Source organism: Macaca thibetana, chromosome 1 (assembly GCF_024542745.1).
Source record: "Macaca thibetana thibetana isolate TM-01 chromosome 1, ASM2454274v1, whole genome shotgun sequence".
Taxonomy (NCBI): Eukaryota; Metazoa; Chordata; class Mammalia; order Primates; family Cercopithecidae; genus Macaca; species Macaca thibetana.
In genome coordinates this window covers 204682792-204703610 of record NC_065578.1, presented here as the reverse complement: position 1 = coordinate 204703610, position 20819 = coordinate 204682792, and the positions used below count along the sequence as shown (strand labels likewise).

Genomic DNA, 20819 nt, shown 5'->3' with positions numbered 1-20819 from the left:
TAAGCCACAGAGCCATGGAGGAGCACTACATGCATAGTACTTAAAGAAAGGAGCCAATATGCAAAGGCTACATACCGTATAGTTCCAACTATATGGCCCTCTGGAAAAGGCAGAACTATGGAGACAATAAAAAGATCAATTGTTGCCAGGGCTTAGGGTGGGGGAGCGATGAATAGGTGGGGCACAGAAGATTTTTAGGGCAGTGGAACTTTCACTAGAGTTCCCATTTGGTGGAGACATGCCATTATACATTTGCCAAAACCCAATGTATAACACCAAGAGTGAACTCAAATGTAAACTATGGCCTTTGGGTGATACTGATGGATAATGACGTGTTAGTGTTGGTTCATCAGTTGAGGCTGATGGTGGGGGAGGCTGTGTGTATGTGTCTGTGGGGAGGGGCTATGTGGGAACTCCATACTTTCCCCTCAGTTGTGCTGTGAATCACAAATGTCTCTCAAAAATATAGCCTATTAATTTTTTTTAAATGTTCACAATTGCCTACCTGCTAGGCACAAAGTAGTCAATTATTCCTGTCTAAAAAAGATATCAGCTTAGTGGGGTAGAAAAACAGATATATGAGCAAAAACTGGAAAGGTGAGATGTATACTCAGAATCCTTGTGAATGACCGACCCAAACACCCAGGCCCCTTGTTCCCTGACCCTGTGGTCCGTGCCATCCCCTGTGACTCCATTTCTGCCACTCCCTTCCATGGCCTCACCCTGCATCTGATCCTCTCACAGAAGTCTTCCACCTCTGACATTATAATCCTGTCTCTGCTTATCCTTCGTATCTCTCTCTGACTTCCTCAAATGTTCCTCAGTCCTCTCCAGCAATTTGCCCCACCATATGTCTCTTACCTTGCAGCCCTTGCCGTCTTCAGTTTTCTTCCTATTCTACCTAGGCTACCTGATCCAGCCCTGTAGCCCCTTCCTATCTCTATCCTAAAACAGCCTTACGTTGTCCTTTGCATACCCACCTGATAACACTCCACCTCTGGATGACCCCACCTCTCGACCCTACACCTTGTATGGAGAGTCCATACAAGAGTCACCCAGCGAGACATTGTGGACCCAACACACCCCAGGGCCGGCCCTCTGCATTGTGAGGAAGTTGCAGTTCACCCTTAACTCTCCTGCTGGAGCTCTCCTGGCTCCTGAAATTTGACAGTAAACTCGGACACTAAAAGTTTTATCTGGAAATGATTGTCTGCTTAGGCCAGGTGTGAATGCATCCCCCTTCCACGCCCTTCCATTGAAAGGAACCAGTGAAGCTCTTTATCTGAAACACATTTCATGGTCATGGATGGCATCATTAACTACATTTTGACAGTAAACCCAGTTTAGTGGCCAAGGAGATCCAATGGGATGAGATTTTATTCCCTTCAATAACAAAAATCTGGTGTTAAGTTGGATTTTGTTTATATAGCATGAGGAATAAGTAAAGAAAGATACCTTAAAATCTCATAGGGGAATAAAGTCTTGCTTAAGGTAACTACTGTGTTGTCATGGTTCATTTTTTTGGAAACATGAAGGCATTCTGTTTAAAAATGGCAAAACTGGCTGGGCACGGTGGCTCACACCTGTAATCCCAGCACTTTGGGAGGCCAAGACAGGCAGATCACGAGGTCAGGCGATCGAGACCATCCTGGCTAACATGGTGAAACCCTGTCTCTATTTAAAAAAATACAAAAAATTAGCCGGATGTGTTGGTGTGTGCCTGTAGTCCCAGCTACTCCCAAGACTGAGGCAGGAGAATCGCTTGAACTTGGGAGGCGGAGCTTGCAGTGAGCCAAGCTCACATCACTGCACTCCAGCCTGGTGGATAGAGTGAGATTCTGTCTCAAAAAATCATAAAATAAAATTTTTTAAAAAGGCAAAACTTACTTTTCTTTTTTTTTGCTTTTATGTATATATTTTGCACAGAACTGAAGACATCAAGGAGAATGTACTGGCGATTTTACTCATTGTCCTGGTTTCCCTCCTTGGATTTCTGACCTTGAGCCGAGGCTTTTGCAAAGATATGTGGGTGCTCCTCTTCTGCCTCGTCATGGCCAGCTGCCAGTACTCCCTGCTAAAGGCAAGACCACATCTAATTCTTACCAGTAGCGTGTGCTGTCACTAATGTAGCCTTGAAATCATGAGATGATGACACAGACACTTCTGATTTGTGTTTTAGAGTGTTCAGCCTGACCCCGCCTCACCAATACACGTAAGTTTCCAAATACAGGCAAGTAGTTTTTCTTGTCTGTCTGTGTTGAAGACAAGGAAAAAGCCAAAATCTAGTCAAAGGGCCAAGTCTGTACCTAGCTCTCTATATTGAATATAAAATGGGAATATCAAATATATATATAAGTGCATGGTGGCCAGCTTCCGGCTAGACCTGAGAGCATGGTGTGGGTGGTACGGGCGAAGGTGTGGGGCAGGGGGTGAAGAGTGCATGCAGAGTTTTTCCTATCCCACTGGATTCAAGTCAGCAGAGACTGAGCCATCTGGGGGGAAGATCCCACAGACGTTGCCATCAGACTGCCTGTCTTTGTGTCCTGATTCCTCCACTTGAATGCTTGACATTGAACAACCTACTGGGCCTCTTCATGCCTCATGTTCCCTATGTGTAAATAAGTCTAGTGGAAATGCCTACATGGATTAAGTAATCCATGTATGTGCTATAACAGTGCCTGACACAGAGAGATTGCTCAATAAATGTTAGCTCTTTGTAGTGATATAATTATATGGGCATGAATCATTATTCTTATTTTTAAAATTTATTGTATATACTTATGGGGTACAGGGTGATGTTTTGGTGTATGTATACATTGTAGAATTATTAAATCAAGCTGTTTGACATATCTATAACCACATATAGTTATTTTTTTCCTGGTGAGAACATTTAAAATCTACTCTCTTAGCAATTTTTGAGTATAACAGCGTATTATTATTAACTGTGGTCACCATACTATACAGAAGATCTTCAGAACTCCTTCTTCCTGTCCAGCTGAAACTTTGTACGCTTTAGCCAATCCTTCCTCATTCCCCATCCCACTGCCTCCTGGTAACCACCATTCTATTCTCTTTTTCTTTGGGTTCAACTTTTTTAGATGCCACATGTAAGTGACATCCTGCAGTATATTCCTTTTTGTGCCTGACTTAATTCACTTAACCTAATAATATCCTCTAGATTCATCAGTGTTGTTGCAAATGACAGGATGGTCTTCTTTTTTTTAGGCTGAATGATATTCCTATTATATGTATATACCACATCTTCTTTATCCATTCATCTGTTGATGGACATTTAGGGTTGATATCATGTCTTGGCTGTTGTGAAGAGTGTTGCAGTGAACATGGTGATGTAGATATCTCTTGGACATATTGATTTTATTTCCTTTGGATATATCTTCAGAAGTAGGGTTGCTGGATCATATTCAAAAATAGAATTAAAAATTCTATTTTTATTATTTTTTTTGAGAAATCATACTGTTTTCCATAATGGCTGTTCCGATTTCCATATTCACTAGTAGTATAGAAGGGTTTCCTTTTCTCCAAATCCTTGCCAACACTTGTTATCTTTTGTCTTTTTGATTAAAGCCATCATAACAGGCATGAGGTGATAGCTCATTGTGGTTGTAACTTGCATTTTCCTGAATCATTCATTCTTTTTACATGAAGCTAATCTCTTTATTCCACATTTTCACGTATATTGTTAACTTTTCACCTCTGTAACTTGGAGCTAATTCGTAACAAAGACTCTGAGCTCACCTATGCTGATCTGTTGGTGCCCTGGCATTATTTTGTGAACTCTGAAACACACACATGTGCTTTCCTCTGAGCCTGCTGCCCCTTTGCTCATCCACAGTGGCCTACGGGGTGGGTGCTATGGGACAGGCAGTGCCCCTTGCAGGCATCTAGGCCACGTGCGTCTGTACCGAGTTCACTGCCAGGTAGACTCCCCAGCTCGCTAAGCAACTGTCTCCTTTGTTTCAACCCTCCCAATGAAAGAAAGCTTGATTTTCCCTCTGTTGTGCTTTTAAAAAAAATTATATCCAGGATTTAGAACCCGTTTTTCAATCTGTGATAGCTCCTGTTTAGCTCACAGTAATTACGAAAAGCTTATAATTGGACGATCACATGGCATGCATTGCTATCTTGTTAAATTCCTCTGTTCCCCATAATTGGTTTACATGTAATACATCTTCTTTTATCCTAGAGTCTGAATGTCAAGATAAGTAGAAGCAGCATAATTAGGGTATTGAGATGTATTGTTGTGATTATCATCAGAAATCTGGGTTAGGTGGTGTGAGAGAGATGTACAGCTTTGAAGCTTTTTTGTTCAAGCCCAACCTAGATGCCACATCACCTTTCTCCTGCCTTAGTCAACTCTCCTCACTCCTAACTGCACTTCAGTGTCGCTGTCTTTCTGCATGACTCTGGGGAGGGGTGTTCTACGCTGTTAAACATTCCTTTCCTGCATATCCTTTCAGAAATAATGCAGGACATGCCAGTAAAGGTGGATGGCAAGTACAGCTGCGTAATCCTTGTGGATTTGTAATGTCTGTTACTATGGCCCCTATGCCACTGCTCTAGGTTGGAGTTATATTATTTAGTTCCTAGAGGACTCAGTCAAGCTGCTATTCCTTTATCTGAGCAAGCATGTCATATAGTGAGACAGTAAGAAATCGCTTTTGTAAGACATAGTCAGACATTTAACTATGTTTATTGCAGTAATTAATTTGCTGACACAGATTTCTAAGTAGATTAGTCTCTGATTTGGGTTGATATTTCTCCAGTACTTCTAATGAAGAAACAAAATATGGTAGCTATAAAATATTTCCTATTGCAATCTGACTGAACCATGTGGGTATTTAGAAGACAGATTTATTATCTCCCATTCGCAGATAGAAAGCTTTAGAAAGGAGATTGTCAGGAGCGGGAACCCAGGTTTGGGACACAGAGATGGTTCTCAAGCTTGCTGCTAATTTTTATTCATAATGGGCTGTGAAAGGAACCAAACTGCTTTTCAGACTGCACTACTTTGCACATTTGTGGAGGGTAGCTATTAATAAATTCAGCCAATTTTTGCTCTTAGAGTGATTGACAGACCTTTCTTTTTTGCTTGCTTCTAAGAGCACAGGTGGCATATTTTGAGCAAGTTGTTAAAATCAGAAGATAGTGAAATGAAAATAAAATTTTTGCATAACACTGTGTATTTCAGTTTTAAATGCAGAATTAATAATAATGGCATGACAACAGGTATGATACAGTAGCCCCTGGGGTCAAAAGAAATTAGTTTGATTCTAAAAGAAAATAAGTCTGGGAAAGCTTAGAAAGATTAGGAGTTGGATACTGTCTAACTGAAACTTTGCAATTTGAGGATCAGAGATGGCAATATGTTAATGGGGAATGAAGATATTAATTTGCTTACACAGGTGTCCATATAGGACTAACTGACAGTAACCACTAATAATAACCCAGAAAGCAAAGTTCAGTAGAATATCCAAGAGGCGGTGAAAAACTAGAGCTGTGTGCCCGGGATCACCTGGGCAAGGCAGAGGCAGAGCTCCATTTCCCGCCTCCCCTCTACTGGCTGGGACAGCACCCGGTAATCTGCATTTTTACACACTCCCAGGTCATTATGGTGGAGGCAAACACAGATCACACGTTGAGAAATATTGGAGTAACCAAAAGCATACAGGGTTCATATTTGAATCCGGCCTTACCATGTGTAAGCTGTGAGAGCCTGGGAAACTTACTTCTCTCAATCATAGGCTTTTCATCTGCAAAAGAGGAATAAATAATAAAACAGGATTGCAAGAGAAGGAAACAATGTAGCATCCCTGAGTGTTTAGCACAGTATCTGGCCCTGAAGCACTTAGCAATTGTTAGCAGTATTTTTATGTTTGTGCAAAATATGGATAATCAGAATAACATCAGTTGGATTTAATAAAGAATGCACTGGGCGGCTGGGCACAGTGGCTCACGCCTGTAATCCCAGCACTTTGGGAGGCTGAGGTGGGTGGATCACAGGGTCAGGAGTTCAAGACCAGGCTTGCCCAGATGGTGAAACCCCGTCTCTACTGAAAATACAAAAATTAGCCGGGCGCAGTGGCAGGTGCCTGTAATCCCAGCTACTCGGGAGGCTGAGGCAGAAGAATCGCTTGAACCTGGGTAGCAGAGGTTGCAGTGAGCCGAGATCACATCACTACACTCCAGCCTGGGTGACAGAGTGAGACTCTGTCTCAAAAAAAAAAAAAAAAAAAAAAAAAAAAAAGAGCGCACTGGGCAATGTATGTAGTATGCCCAGTACAGGCTTTAGCGTATACTAGAGTATACTAAGTGTACTAAGTCCTCTGTAAATGTTTCCTTCCTCTTTACATATGTGTCTTGATTCCTTACAGTACAAACTGCAAAGAGTGAGGGCTACAGCTTGTTATGCATTCTATTCAATTAACTGTTGCTACTATTCAGTGAAGACATTTGGTATCTACTTCAGGTTATATAGAAAGTATTAGGAATTATTTTTTGTAAGTAAACCTTTTATTTTAGAATAGTTTTAAATCTACAGAAAAATTGGGAAAATGGTACTGAGAATGTCTGTATACCCCATTCTTAGTTTCACTGTATTAACTTCGTGCATTAGTCACAATATTATACATTTGTTGCAATTAATGGACCAATATTGATACATTATTATTAAAGTCCACATTTTATTCAGATTTTCTTGGTTTTTACCTAATATCCTTTTTCTGCTTGAGGTTCCCATCCAGGGCACCAAATTACGTTATAATAGCTACCATGTCTCTGTAGGCTCCTTTTGGCTGTGATAATTTCTCAGATTTTCCTTAAGCCTGAAAAAAAATTAGTCTGATTCTAAAAGGAAACAGTTTCTGGGCAACTTAAAAATATATAGGGTGAGGTGGATACTGGAAGAAATCCGAGGAACATAGACTGGCAATATACTAATAGCTTTTGATGACCTTGACAGTTTTGAGGACTCGTCAGGTAGTTTATACACATTTCTTAGTTGGGATTTTTCTGATGTTTATCTCATGGTAAGAATGGGATTATGGATTTCAGGAGGAAAACCACAGAGGTAACATGTTACATGGATCACATCACATCAACGGGACAAGTTATCAGTATGATTTGTCTCTGCTGATGTTGACTTTGATCACCTGGCCAACGTAGGGTTTATCAGAGGAATGATTTTGAATGACATGAAATAATTTCCCAATACTCAATCCTAAGAAATAAGAAGGTCAACTTAGTTTTAGTGGATCTTGATGAAAAGTTCTCAAATAATATTCAATTGTGTCTTTGTTCAAAATGGTACTATTTAAAACAGAAACCATTGCAAATGATACTTAATGTCTACCATTGATTAAAGGCAGAATGTAGATCACCACTCTTTCTGCTCTCTTTCACTGCCTTTGAGGGCAGTGCTGAGACAGGAGGAAAATACATGAACTAGGAGGTAGCAGAATGGAGTGCCCTGGAAGCACTTGATGAACACTTTGATGCCCATTTCACTGCTGTCTTGCCTGGACAACTGCATCTGCCATTTTGTCATGGTTCACAGATCTGAAAGTTACGAAGTTGAACCTAACATAAATTGTTCTGTAGAATTCAACGATAAACTAAGCTTAAACAATCGTATTTGCCTATTTCTTTTCAATTTTTAAAGTAGCCTATCACATTTCTGCTATATTTAAATTGACATTGCATCTTAATATCTCAATAGTAACCGGTTGAGAATTATTTAACCCTTTGCCTGCTGCTTCTCTTCCATACAAAGAGAATTCTTTAAAATATTTCGAATTCTCTTGTATATACAAAGTGTGGATCATAAAATAGTTGCTGTTTAGGGTCGCAGTGGGGTGATGGGTGCCCATCCCCAGCTGTCCTTGTTTGCTCCACCCACATACAACGGGAACCAAAGAGCATTACGAACGTTTAGGATGGCTCTGAATGTACAAGTGAACTGCTAAAGCTAAAGTAAAAACGAAATCATCAACAACTACCAGAAAATAATGTTTAATTAAACTAACCGACACCATTGTGAGAAACCATAAAACACAGCAAACCTTTGTGGCAGTGATGAGACTTCAACGTACGTGACCATCATGTCACAGGGCAACAGCAGAGAAACGGGCAGGGAATGTCTGGGCTTTCTACACCTTCTGCAGGTAAAGAGCCCTGTTCTCTGCCCAGAGTCCTTTGCAAAAACTGACACCCTAAGACTATCACAGACGCTTTCCTCATTCTCTGAATTTGCTTCACATGAGTAACGTTCACATTCTGTGTTTAAAGAGTGACGATTATGAATGAAATTTTGTGATGTCAGGCTGAGTCCTTGGGTCTGGAGAATCCAGTGCCACATGTATGCCTCCCCATGGTCGGTGGAGGAAGCCAGGCAAATGGGGCTCCAGTCCTTACTCTGCCCTGCTGTTTTCTGTGCGTGAGGCCTGGGACAGTTTCTTCATCCTTATGTCTCAGTTTAGTCTTATCAAAAGGAGAATAGTATGTGCTTCTCAGGGTGTTCTGAGGGTTTGCTACATGAATACGCTTGAAGTACGTAGGACACTCAGTGCCTGGGATGCAGGAAAGGCCAGACAAACATTAGCTGTTGTGGCTGTTGTCGTTTTACATCAGTTGTCAAAAAGAGTAGCTGGTCAGGAGAGGGAGGCAGCAGTGAGCTATGATCATGCCACTGCACTCCAGCCTGGGTGACAAAGCAAGATTTTTTCTTTTTTAAAATAAAAAAATGCTGAATGTGGGAGAGACAGGAACATCTGTCAACTCAGCAGGTGTCAGGGGCTGTCTGCTGTTCCGGGGAATGAAGCCTGGAGCTGGCACATGCAGCAGAGCTGAGAGGGAGGATGGAGGCAGCCTGGCCAGGCTGTGCACAGACCTCAGGTGATTCCCCTTGAGGCTAAGCCATGCGCCTCTACAATTTTCCCAGACACCCCAGCTCCCTTACAACAAAAACCTTTTCCCCGCCTTCACAACAACAGAACATTCGAAGGAGCTGACCCTTCCACTGTCTCTAAGAGGATAATTAGGATGGCCTCATCACTTAGCCACACACACTGCTGCTTGCCACAGGCAGGACTCCTGGAGTTTTTGTTCGAGTCTTGAACCTTGCTCCTTCTCTGCACTGAGACTAGCACTTGGGTCATGAGATGGCTTATGGAGGTAGGGCTGATGGAAAATGCAAATGTGCACAGAGATCTGCTTTTGTGCAATAGCCTTGCAAGATGCTCCACAGCTGAATTCCATTGGTGCTCCCCACAGTGTATTTTAAGGTTAAAAGCAGATGGGGACTGATGGTGTCAAGTGAGTTTTTAAGAGATTATGATCAGACTTTAGCTGGTGGAGCTACTGGAATTTTTCTATTGAAAAAATTAAAAAATCAGTCCTTAGGAGATTTGATGATTCATTCATACGTGGAAGTAGGTATTGAAGAGCAGGGACATTTTATTAGCAGGTGTTCTCAGAAATTGAGGCAAATAGAAGTAGCGACCAGGCACAGTGGCTCAGGTCTGTTATCCCAGCACTTTGGGAGGCCGAGTCGAGCGGATCACCTGAGATCAGGAGTTTGAGACCAGCCTGGCCAACATAGTGAGACCCCATCTGTACTAAAAATACAAAAAATTAGCAGGGCATGGTGGCGGGTGCCTGTAAAGTCCCAGCTACTTGGGAGGCTGAGGCAGGAGAAAGACCTGAACCCAGGAGATGGAGGTTGCACTGAGCCAAGATCATAACACTGTACTCTAGCCTTGGGCGACAGAGTGAGACTGGGTCTCAAAAAAAAAGTGGTTTATGTGCCTTGCGTTAGCAAAATGCTTATTATAGTTTAGGGACCCAAAACACAGGATGGGAAAATGTGGTAGCGCAGGAACATGGTGATGAGGGCAGGCTCTCTGTAACAGTGCTGTAAGTTTTGTTTCATAAATTACAGATACAAAGAAAACCTCCCCATGCCCAGTAAAGTTTGACTTGGAAGATTCAGAATAATATCTCAGACTGGTTAAAGGCCAAAGACTTTTAATTTTTAGAATAATGTATTTTTAACCTTTTAATACAAGAAAAAACTCAGAGCAAGTGGAAAGTAGCTATTTAATTATATTTCCTAAACCATGCCAGTTTGAGGAAATGTCTCATTTGCGTGTGTATTTGTATACTGCATTGTTATTTATACCAACAAATTTATTTTGCTATTCACTTGATGAGAAATGCATTTAGATGGAACGTGGGCTTTAGTTTCAGTTTTAAAAAATGCAACAAAAGTATTCCCATACCCATTAATCTGCGACCTAGTTGGATTCAAAAGGAAATTTCATAAGAGTAGAAGTATTCTTAAGACTGAGCCTGGACTCTGGGCCAAACATAGCCAGCCTCCATGGACAGACTGTGTTTTCCTTCCTCTTAAAAGATGGTCTCAGAATAGGACGATTTCTATTATAGAAGCAGTGGCAATTTAAATTGCATTTCTAAATATAACATGTTCAAGGCAGTGACTTTAAAAATTCACATCTGAAACCATATCACTTTAATCCTTCCTTTTTACACTCGAGGCAGTTCATGAATTGCAAAAGACATTTTTCCCAATTCATTTTCATTGTGTTTTCTCCCCTGAATCTTATAAATTTGTGCATTGATTTAGGAGATGTAAATTTTTTGTTGGCTTTTGCCCTGGAAAGTTGATGTTGTATCTTTTCCTTAATTTTTCTATCCATTCAAGAAGAATAAAAAATAATTCTACTTTGCCTCATAACAATAGGTATAGGGATAAGATCAGGTCTGCTAAATATTTGGTACCCCTCACAGGGAAATGCTTTGTACATAGTATAAATAAGACATTTTTTAAGCTGAATGACTCCACTGTGCTACACTGAGACATTTTATGTAATCTCTGCAGGTATAACTTTGTACCCATATGGTCTTGCTTTCTAAGATACTAGGAAATTAAAGCCCACAAATTATAATTCTATTTCTTATTAATAGTGGCACCCAAGTGTAGAGCAAACAGTGGTTTAAATTAGTTTTGCACTTGAAATGAACAAGATGAATGGAAGTTTCACTGTTGGGGAAAGCATTGAATTAGATCTAGATTTTCTCTCAGGATGGTAATTAAAATTTCAGGTAAATCTTGTTGAGATTGATAGGCATAACTTTTTTTTGATAGTCTTATTCTGGTTTGGCAGAATAAGAATCAGACTTTTTTCTTTTCTTTTGTTCCTGTTTGTGTGTGTGTGTGTGTGTGTGTGTGTGTGTGTGTATGAATTGTGGTGGTTGGGGGAAAATGTGTTATATGGTATAAGTTATAAGATATAGTGTAAATTACTAATTATGAGGCTTTTGTCATTTAATCAAAATAAAAGGTACCATTCAGAAATTGTGTTTGTTTTCTAGGGACACAACCAAATCATAACATATAGCAGACCAATCTATTTTTGTGTGCTGTGTGGCCTTATTTTGCTTCTTGATACAGGGGCCAAAGCCAGGCACCCTCCCAGTTACATTGTGTATGGCCTGAAGCTCTTCTCTCCAGTGTTTCTCCAATCAGCTAGGGACTACCTAATAGGTGAGTTAATTACGGGCTTGTGGGGAAGAATATGGTGGGTGGGGGTATGTCTTGCCCTTGTCTTCTGAATTTCTAAGCTTCCTTACTTCATTATTGAGTGAAGAGATGTGTATTTTCCTCTTGGCTCGCGTATCTACTGAAGACTGTCTGGGAGCCCAAGCCTCAAGGCATCCAACTGTGGAATTATTTTTAAAGGATTTTGATATTTATGACCAAGAAGTTGTAGCAATATAATGTTCGTTATAATAATGCCCATTGTAATAATGCCAATCTGGGCTGGGCACGGTGGCTCACGCCTATAATCCCAGCACTTTGGGAGGCTGAGGCGGGTGGATCACCTGAGGTCAGGATTTCAAGACCAGCCTGGCCAACATGGTGAAACCCCGTCTCTACTAAAAAGATACAAAAAAATTAGCAGGACATGGTGGCGCGTGCTGGAAATCACAGCTACTCAGGAGGCTGAGGTGGGAGAATCGTTTGAACCTGGGAGGCGGAGGTTGCGGTGAGCCGAGATCACGCCATTGCACTCCAACCTGGGCAACAAGTGAAACTGTTTCTCAAAAATAAATAAACAAATAAAAAAAAAATGCCCATCTGCAGAATAGTTGTTATGGTTCCTGCTGGGGATGGTTTTGCCATCGGGGTAGCAGCATGAGTGGGCATGGTTCTCAGTCCAGGCGGAGACCTGGATACTCAGATCACCCAGTCTTCCACCAATCCCTTTGCTTGACTTAAGGTTGAAGCAGTATTTGATATAAAATGCTCTGTTTAAACGAGTCACCTGCATGGTTTTGAGTCCTGACTCTGGAGCCAAACTGCTGATGGTTTGAATTCCAGCTTTGCCACCCTACTAAGTATATGACTTTGAGCAAAACTTAACTGTGATATAAAGGCAAAAATATTAGCCACCTCAGAAATTACTGAAAGTTTTCAATGAGTTGGTATACTTTGACATAGAGAGCAGTGCTGGGCACCAAGCATCAGCTGTTGTTGTCCCTATTATGCAAAGTGGTTGCTCTGGTATTGACCTGACTGCATATGCTCTGAGAATTCTTGCAGAGACGTCCAGGGGTTTGCACACCTGCCAGTTTGTTATTGTCTGTGATCACATTGACCAGCTGAGTTGATAAAGGGTAGCTTCTACCAACATCACTAGCTGGATCTCTCGCTTGCCAGCTAGAAATCTTACTCAAGAGACTGTCAAAGCCTCTGGTCCCACATCATCCTTTCCCAACCTCCGTGACAGCCCTCCCGAATCTCTCTAGTGGAACTAGGGAGATGCCCAGGTATGGTGTAAGCTTTGTTTGTGCTCCTTATAGGTGAAAACCCTGGTAGGCACTCCACCCTCCGGCTTCCTGTTCCTCTTCCTGCTGCATTGGTACTGAACTCTTCACTCTTTACTCCCCCCATGCCCAACCCACCACAAGCCCCCCTTTCTATGCATCCTCAACACATCTTTTCCTATTACATCATGTGAGAAGCAGAGTAGCTTCTTCTTTTTTTTCTTTTTTTTTTTTTTTTTTTTTTTTTTTGAGGCAGTGTCTCACTTTGTCTCCCAAGCTGGAGTACAGTGACACAATCTTGGCTTACGGCAACCTCCACCTCCTGGATTCAAGTGATTCTCCAGCCTCAGCCTCCCAAGTAGCTGGAATTACAGGCATGTGCCGCTACACCTGGCTAATTTTTGTATTTTTAGAAGAGATGGGGTTTCCCCATGTTGGCCAGGCTGGTCTTGAACTCCTGACCTCAAGTGATCTACCCACCTCAGCCTCCCAAAGTGCTGGGATTACAGGCGTGAGCCATTGTGCCCAGCCAGAGTAGCTTCTTAATGCCAAAGGGTTACGCACCATGCTTCGGAGAACCTCTGAGTTCAATTAGTAAACACAAACATGTTGGGAAAAAAATAACAGATCCATAATTTGATCTCCCAGTCAGTGCCCTCCTGCCCAAGAATATTTGCTTCTATCCTTCCTGATTTTTTTAGTTTACTTTTTTTTTCAGTCCTATTGGTTGGAGCAAACACATACACAAGAAAGGCCTTCTGTCATTCTTATTATTTTATAACTTAGCACACCCATATTCCTCACTAAGTCGGCTGCAATGAAGAAATCACAGTTTGAGTAGACAGAGATGCTCACTCATGATCGCACACTTTGCAGGGCCATCCTTTCCTGCCATCTTCTTTTTGCAAACAGCAGTGTTGGAGTCCACAGCTCAAGGGCACACGAGGACCTGGAGATTAGAGAAGGAGAAAGCATAAAATAATTTTGGAAGATGTCCAAGAAACAGTTGTCTATGTCAAAATGCTGCCTTTTCTCTCTCTGCACTCCACACTCCATCTTGGGCACCCCCAACCACCTTTTCCTGGCATCTTGAATGTGGGTTAGTGTTGATAGAGTGCCACCTCTTACAGGTCACAGGGATCTGTGGCTTGAGCTGGAGACGTAACTACTGTGACCCCTTCTCACCTCCTTATCACACATTGTGTGGTCCCTTCTCATCTCTGTCTCACACAGTGTGTTCCTTCTATTCGGAAGCTGTTTTGCGGCCTCCCCTGTCCTTCATTATGCTGGCTTATAACACCTTATTTCCGTAAGTTTGACCCCATTGTCTGTCCTCTCACTACCCACACTTTCATAGTCCTTAGTCCATTTTCTAGCAATCTGCTCGCATTGTTAATACTGAAATAATGCCTGTCTCTCTCACTAGCTTATTTGCTCAGAAAAGGCAAGGCAGAGACCCTGCCTACTTTCTTACCACTGAATCCTTAGCAGTGTCTGGCGTTTAGAGGCACTAAATAAACATCTGTTGAAAGGATGAACTAATGAATATAAAAGTCTGTGTTTTTGTTTTGTTTTGTTTTTGTTTTTTTGAGAGGGGGTCCATCTCTATTGCCCAGTAGAGTGCAGTGGCCCGATCTAGGCTCACTGCAACCTCTGCCTCCTGGGTTCAAGCGATTCTCCTGCCTCAGCCTCCCGAGTAGCTGGGATTACAGGCGCGTGCCATCATACCTAGCTAATTTTTGTATTTTTAGTAGAGATGGGGTTTTGCCATGTTGGCCAGGCTAGTTCCGAACTCCTGACCTCAGGTGATCCACCCGCCTCGGCCTCTCAAAGTGCTGGGATTACAGACGTGAGCCACCATGCCTGGCCGAAAGTCTGCTTTAAGTACTAAGGAGATTAATGTACAATAACTTTCGGAATACTTCCCATTCATAAGTCAGAGAAGGCTACAGTCCATTTGGACCGTTTAACTCAGCACTTAGAATAAGTAGGGACTTAATAAGTGCCTTTGCCAATAATTCTGTAGAAAGAAGTTTGGGGGCACGAAAAGCATGATGTGTCTTCCATTTACAAATTGCTTTTATGTACATTGGTCTCTCCCCCATTCCTGGTTTTTAAAATTTTTGTTTACTACTGTAAAAAAGTCAACTTTGGAATAAGTGTAGTTGTCTTGGTGTGGTCAACTTACAATGGCATTGGAATGTGAGATGTTATTAAAGCTCAAAAAGTAAGACCTTAATGTCTTAAATAATTGGTAAAAGTCTAAGATTTTACTTTTAGCAATAACCCTTGTTCTAGAATATCCTACTAGGTATGCGTATTCTTATTTTATTTTAGTTTTTATATCAATTTCATTAGGGATTGGAGAGGGAACATTCTTATCTTTTTCACTGGAATTCCCTTTCCCTCATTAAAGCTTCTCCCTAATACATATTTTTGTTTGCTTGTCAACAGTGACAAGTAAAAATGGCGATAAAAAATCCAGCAAGCTGATTAAATAACTTCTGGGGTAAAGATAAATAGAAAAATAGAACAATAGCAATCCCTATGGAATGAATGTGTTAAACATACAAATTTGCACTGAGCAGGAAACGGTTGCGAAACAAATTTACAACAAATGGGAGAGAAAGGAAAGAGGTAGAGGCTTACACTATTTTTCTGACTTTATGAGGGAACACAAGGGCAACTGAAAGTCATTTCTTCTTTGTGGACCTTATTCTCTCTACTCCCTCCACTAGCAAGGGATGTAAGCAGTCTAAAGCTGCTGCCACTGCTATATGGAGGAACTAGAAAGGAGAGAAGAAAAACATTAGGAGAAAACAAAAGGTTATTAGGAGGAAAAGGAAGTGTACAGATCTAGGAAGTGTAATGCTTCCTAGAGCCGCTATAACGAAGTACTCCCCACTGGGTGGCTTGGAACAACAGAAGTTAATTGTCTTGCAGTTCTAGAAGCCAGAAGTCCAAACTCAAGGTGTTGTCCAGGCCATGCTCCCTCTGAAAGCGCTAAAGAAGGACCTGTTCCGGGCCTCTCTCCTTGGCTTGTAGATGGCATTCTTCTCCTGTGTGTTCATATGGTCTCCCCTGTATGCGTGTGTGCCTCTATGTCCAAATTTCTCCTTTTCATAAGGACACCAGTCATATTGAATTAGGGCCCAGGTGGACCCTAAGGGCCTCAGCTTAACTCAATAATCTGCAAAGACCCTATTTCCAAACAAGGTCACATTTAGAGTTACTGGGAGTTAGAACTTCCACACCTTTTATGGGAACATAATTCAGCCCATAATGAGGAGCGTTTAAGAAAAAGGACAAGGCAGAAGGAAGAATTACGTCCATGTGACATCGTTTCCCATGGATTTATCGTGCTTCTCATGCTGTGTTGGGTGCAAGTGGTCCTCCTCTGGCCGGTGCTAGGGAGCTTGGAGTGTTTCCTAGAGCAGTGTCTTGTTGGTGATGTTTCGGTTACCCACTGCCACTCCTGGTTTCTGCAATTAAACCATCACCCTGTCAGAGCGGGAGGAGGGGCAGAGGAGAGGGCCAGACAAGGAGCAAGGCCAGTCCAGTATCAGCAGCTCCTTTTGCCTCCTTGTGCAGAAGAGATCAAATGCCTGAGCCAGTGGTATGAGAGGAGTCAGGTGGACATGGGGCAGGTGGGAAGGATGGAGAAACTCCTTGTCATGTATAATGCGAGGAGAGAAGCATCTCAGAGAAGAAGGAAACGTCAGATGATTGAAGGAGGAGAAATTCAGGTGAATTAAGGAGGTAGAAGCACAGAATGATATTCCTACGTAATTTCTTTTTCTTTTATGATCCCTCATATATGTTCAGAATATTACTCTGTGCACTTTTCCTTTCATTATAAGAAAAAATGTTCTTTATTTTTATTCCCAGGAATAAGGTGAAAGTTATTCGTCCGCAGTCATTTCCTGTGTTCAGTCAGAGACTGGTGACCTCTGGCTGGAATTTACATTACTTTCCATTTGGGAAGCTTCAGCAAAAGCCTCTGAGTGAGACTGGCTTTGAAATTATCCTATGGGTGAGAAAGCCAAAAGGTCTCTGATTCTTAGTACCATATTTCAAAAGGAGCAGTAACAAAACTAGAGTGTGCCTGGAGGAATGTGTAGCCACATGGCCTATATGGGGTCTGGAAACTGGGTAATGGAACTGGGAATGTCCAACCCAGGGAAGAAACACTTGAGTGCTAGAGGTACCCACAATAGCTTCAGATCCTTAAAATGCTGCCAGGTTGAAGGGGAGGGATTTTATTCTCTTTTGTAGCCGTAACAACTAGTTCCAGCAGATAGCAGGTGGATTACAGCTCAGTACAGAGAAGCCAGTGAAACGGTTTGGGTTAGAGCTGCCCCACAGTAGAGTAGGTGTTGCTTAGTGAAATGAGTTCTCTGGCGTGGAAAAACTTCAGGCAAGATGAAAGGTCCATCAGTTGTAGCCCGGGTCCAAGCACTGGATGGGTTCTTTATCAAATGGCCACTGCTCTGTGTTTTTTATTTTTGTTTTTCTCAGACCTGAGAGTTTTATGTTACATTTTTGGTCCTTACGTTTATAAATCCCTGACAACAATAATGCATCTTCAATAATGGAGATTGTAACTTTGGAGATGAGTGGAAGTTTTAGAACCAATTACTGGATTGTACTCACCTTTCCCTAAACACCCAGACGTCCCATTTCTATGTCTTGTTTAAAGGCTCATTTCTTGACCTCAGTCCGTATGAGGTCAATTAGTTAATACACAGATAGAGCATATTGAAGACACACAATATATACATTCACATTGACTTCAGAGGCTTTAGTTTTATCTCTGTGCCATTTTAATTCTGCCTGCTTGCCCCTCAGACCTGCAAATATGGTAATTCATATCACTCACATTTGATAAAAATGTGATAAATCAAATCACATTTGATAAAAAGTAGCTTAAGCTACTATATTTTTATTTATGAATTTTGCTTAAAAAGAAATGGAACTGTGCCAGAAGTTTCTGCCTTGACTATAATTATTAAGGAAAATAAAAAGTTAGAAAGAAGAGAGAGAAAATTATAGACCCACTCAGTGTGCTAACAGAAAATGTTTGTTCACAGGGAAAATTATGAACAGCCACAAAGACTTTAATTTTTCACTTCTGGGAAAAAAAAAGAACAAAATAATTTCAGCAATTTCAAGTGTCATTTTCCTAAAGTCCTGGTAACATAACAAGCATTTGGCTGCTTTTTCCTTCACGTTCAGTGCAACCTGACAGATGAGACACATGGACTCCCTCTTCCTCCCATTCCACCTCCACGACATTTATTTTAAAGACTAGAGCTTTCCTCCTCCAGTATGTTTTGGAGAGGATCTAGTGCATGGGCCTCTCTGTTGACTGCTGTTCTTCCTGTATTGTTTCATTAAGTTCCAATTCTACACCCACAGCCAGAGCATCTCCGGGGATGACTTTCTGGTATTTCTTACCATTTTATCTTCCTCATGCCATTTTTCACTGTCTCCTAATTCTTCTCACTTCTTTGGGTTTTGTTGCATTGGCTAATGTATTTCTTATACAGAATACCTCTTTATCCTTGATTTACCAAATAGCTCCCAATATTTGGCTTTGTCTTTGATGTGATTCCACACCTAGACTTTTCTCTGTAGTTCTTCATTCTCAGAGTAGTCTTTGTCACCCAGGCATACAGCATTTTGAAAGGTAAATAAGAGATCTCATTGGACCTTCCCTCTGCCCCGATCTGGAATTGGCAGATATAGCATAGCACAAAATTGTCATTGCTGGGTTTTGACCCCAAAGTAAAGAGAAGCTCTTCTCAGTTTGTTTGAAATTTTATGGAATTTTGTGGATTAAAATTTCTATGTTCATGACTATATGTTCTGTAATCAAATTTCTGTTTATTTCTTGTATCTCTCTATGGAAACTGCAAAAGAAATTATGTCTTATATAGTTATGTCTAGCATATCAGTATTTGTGCCTTTTTGTCTGCATTGATTGAAAAATAAACTGCTTTCGGGTGCTCTACTTTTTTACAATATAGTTGAAATCTTGCCACAAAAATTATCACAACAAAATCACCACCTGTATCAAAACATAGCACCAACACCAACCACAGCCCCTACTGTCATAGATAGCCATGTTCATGACATAAAATTTTTCTTTCACAAAGAGTTGGAACAGTTCCTCAGTACTTTGTTCTATAGTGAATTTTAACCAACTTTTTTTTTTTTTTTAAATATACTTTAAGTTCTGGGATACATGTGCAAACCATCTTTTTTTTTTTTTTTTTTTAAATATACTTTAAGTTCTGGGATACATGTGCAAACCATGCAGGTTCGTTACATACCAACTTTTAAAAAGAGAACTTCAACATCTTTTGTGGGAACAGAATTCAACCCGAAACAAGGAGCATTTCAGAAAAAGGACAAGAGAGAAGCAAGAACTAAGTCCATGCAATATTATTTACCATCTTATGGCCAAAGGTGCTATTGTGCCCGTTTTAAATAACGCAATAACATTAAGCAACTATTTTAATCAAATATTCAGAGAATGGGTTGTGCAAATGCTCTCATCCTTACAACGCCACTATGGGAAGTTAACATTTCCCATTTTTCAGAAATAGCTGAAACAGCCTCACTTACCATCCTCCTCCCATTGTTCACCGTGGTTTGTGCATATTTTAGGACATAGTTCCAACGTCTAGACATATTGGATTTCAAATCAAATTTTCTTAGTTTTATTAAGGTTTACCAGTACCTAACTTCATTGACATACAACCCAATGATCAGGGACAGAAAGGAAGACAGATGTCTTATGGCACTGCTAATGGGAGTTTCTATGTTTCTCTGAAACCCAGCTTCAGTAGAATTAAGCAAGAGGCAACGGTAGGAAAGTTGCTGTAAAATGCAGCTCTACTGTAGTTTTCCTCCTCTAACAAAATAGTTCTCTGAAACATTGAATTATAACCTACACACGTTTTCTCCAGTTCTGCAATTGCATCATTCTGATGGGAGGTAGCATAAGCTCCCTCTCCTCAGCCAAGAGCACCTTCGTCTACCATGTGATCCATCTACCCTAGAATCCATGTCACATTATCACCCAGTGCTGAGTCAGGTAGTTCCCACTTGACAGCCTTGAGCTCTGACTTAACTCTGAGTTTCCAGTTGGTATTTAGGATGTAACAGACTCCGAGTTACTCAAGTGCTTGAGGGTACAGAAGCGCAAAGCAAGGACACTCCTTGGCCCCAATTTTTGCTCTCCTCTCGCATGCAGGAAGAGATTTCCGTAATTACTATCCTGTGATTTTTTTTGTCTGAGAAGCACAGTCTTGCTCTGTTGCCCAGGCTGGAGGACAGTGGCATGATCTCGGCTCACTGCAACCTCAGCCTCCTGGGTTCAAGCGATTCTCCTGTCTCAGTCTCCCGAGTAGCTGGGATTACAGGCACATGCCACCACGCCCGGCTAAATTTTGTATTTGTTTTTTCAGTAGAGATGGGGTTTCGCCATGTTGGCCAGGCTGGTCTCAAACTCCTGACCTCAGGTGATCTGCCCACCTCAGCCTCCCAAAGTGCTGGGATTACTGGTGTGAGCCACCACGCCTGGCCTGTCCTGTGTTTTTTTTATGTTCCTGTAGTTTTCCTAGTTTCCTTTCTCTTCCCCTCATCTGCCCCATGTCCAAGTCTACTCTTTCAAACTGAAGATGATTGTACTCTCACTCACCACCCCTGAAGTCTTTGTTCTGTCCTGGGCTGTGTGCATTCCTTTCATCAGAACGTCTTTCTCAGGATCTTTCCTCCAGGTGAGAGGAGTCTGACATTGGTCTGTGGAGGTTGCAGTGAGCCGAGATCGTGCCACTGCACTCCAGCTTGGGTGACAGAGGGCGACTCCATTTCAAAAAAAAGATTTCCTCCAGTATTCCTGGGTGGGATGGTTTGGAAGGGGAGAGAGACAGCACTGCAGCAGGAGC

General features: G+C 41.5%; 1 protein-coding gene across 2 annotated transcripts in view; it reads left to right on the top strand.

Moving 5' to 3' along the window:
- Positions 1–20819, top strand: part of PCNX2 (pecanex 2) — a 309611-nt gene that overhangs the window by 76952 nt on the left and 211840 nt on the right. For both annotated transcript variants that reach the window (XM_050769598.1, XM_050769591.1), the window contains exons 11-13: positions 1927–2080; positions 2180–2212; positions 11410–11581. In XM_050769598.1, the coding sequence (XP_050625555.1) occupies positions 1927–2080; positions 2180–2212; positions 11410–11581 (359 nt within the window). The remainder of the gene's footprint in view (positions 1–1926; positions 2081–2179; positions 2213–11409; positions 11582–20819) is intronic.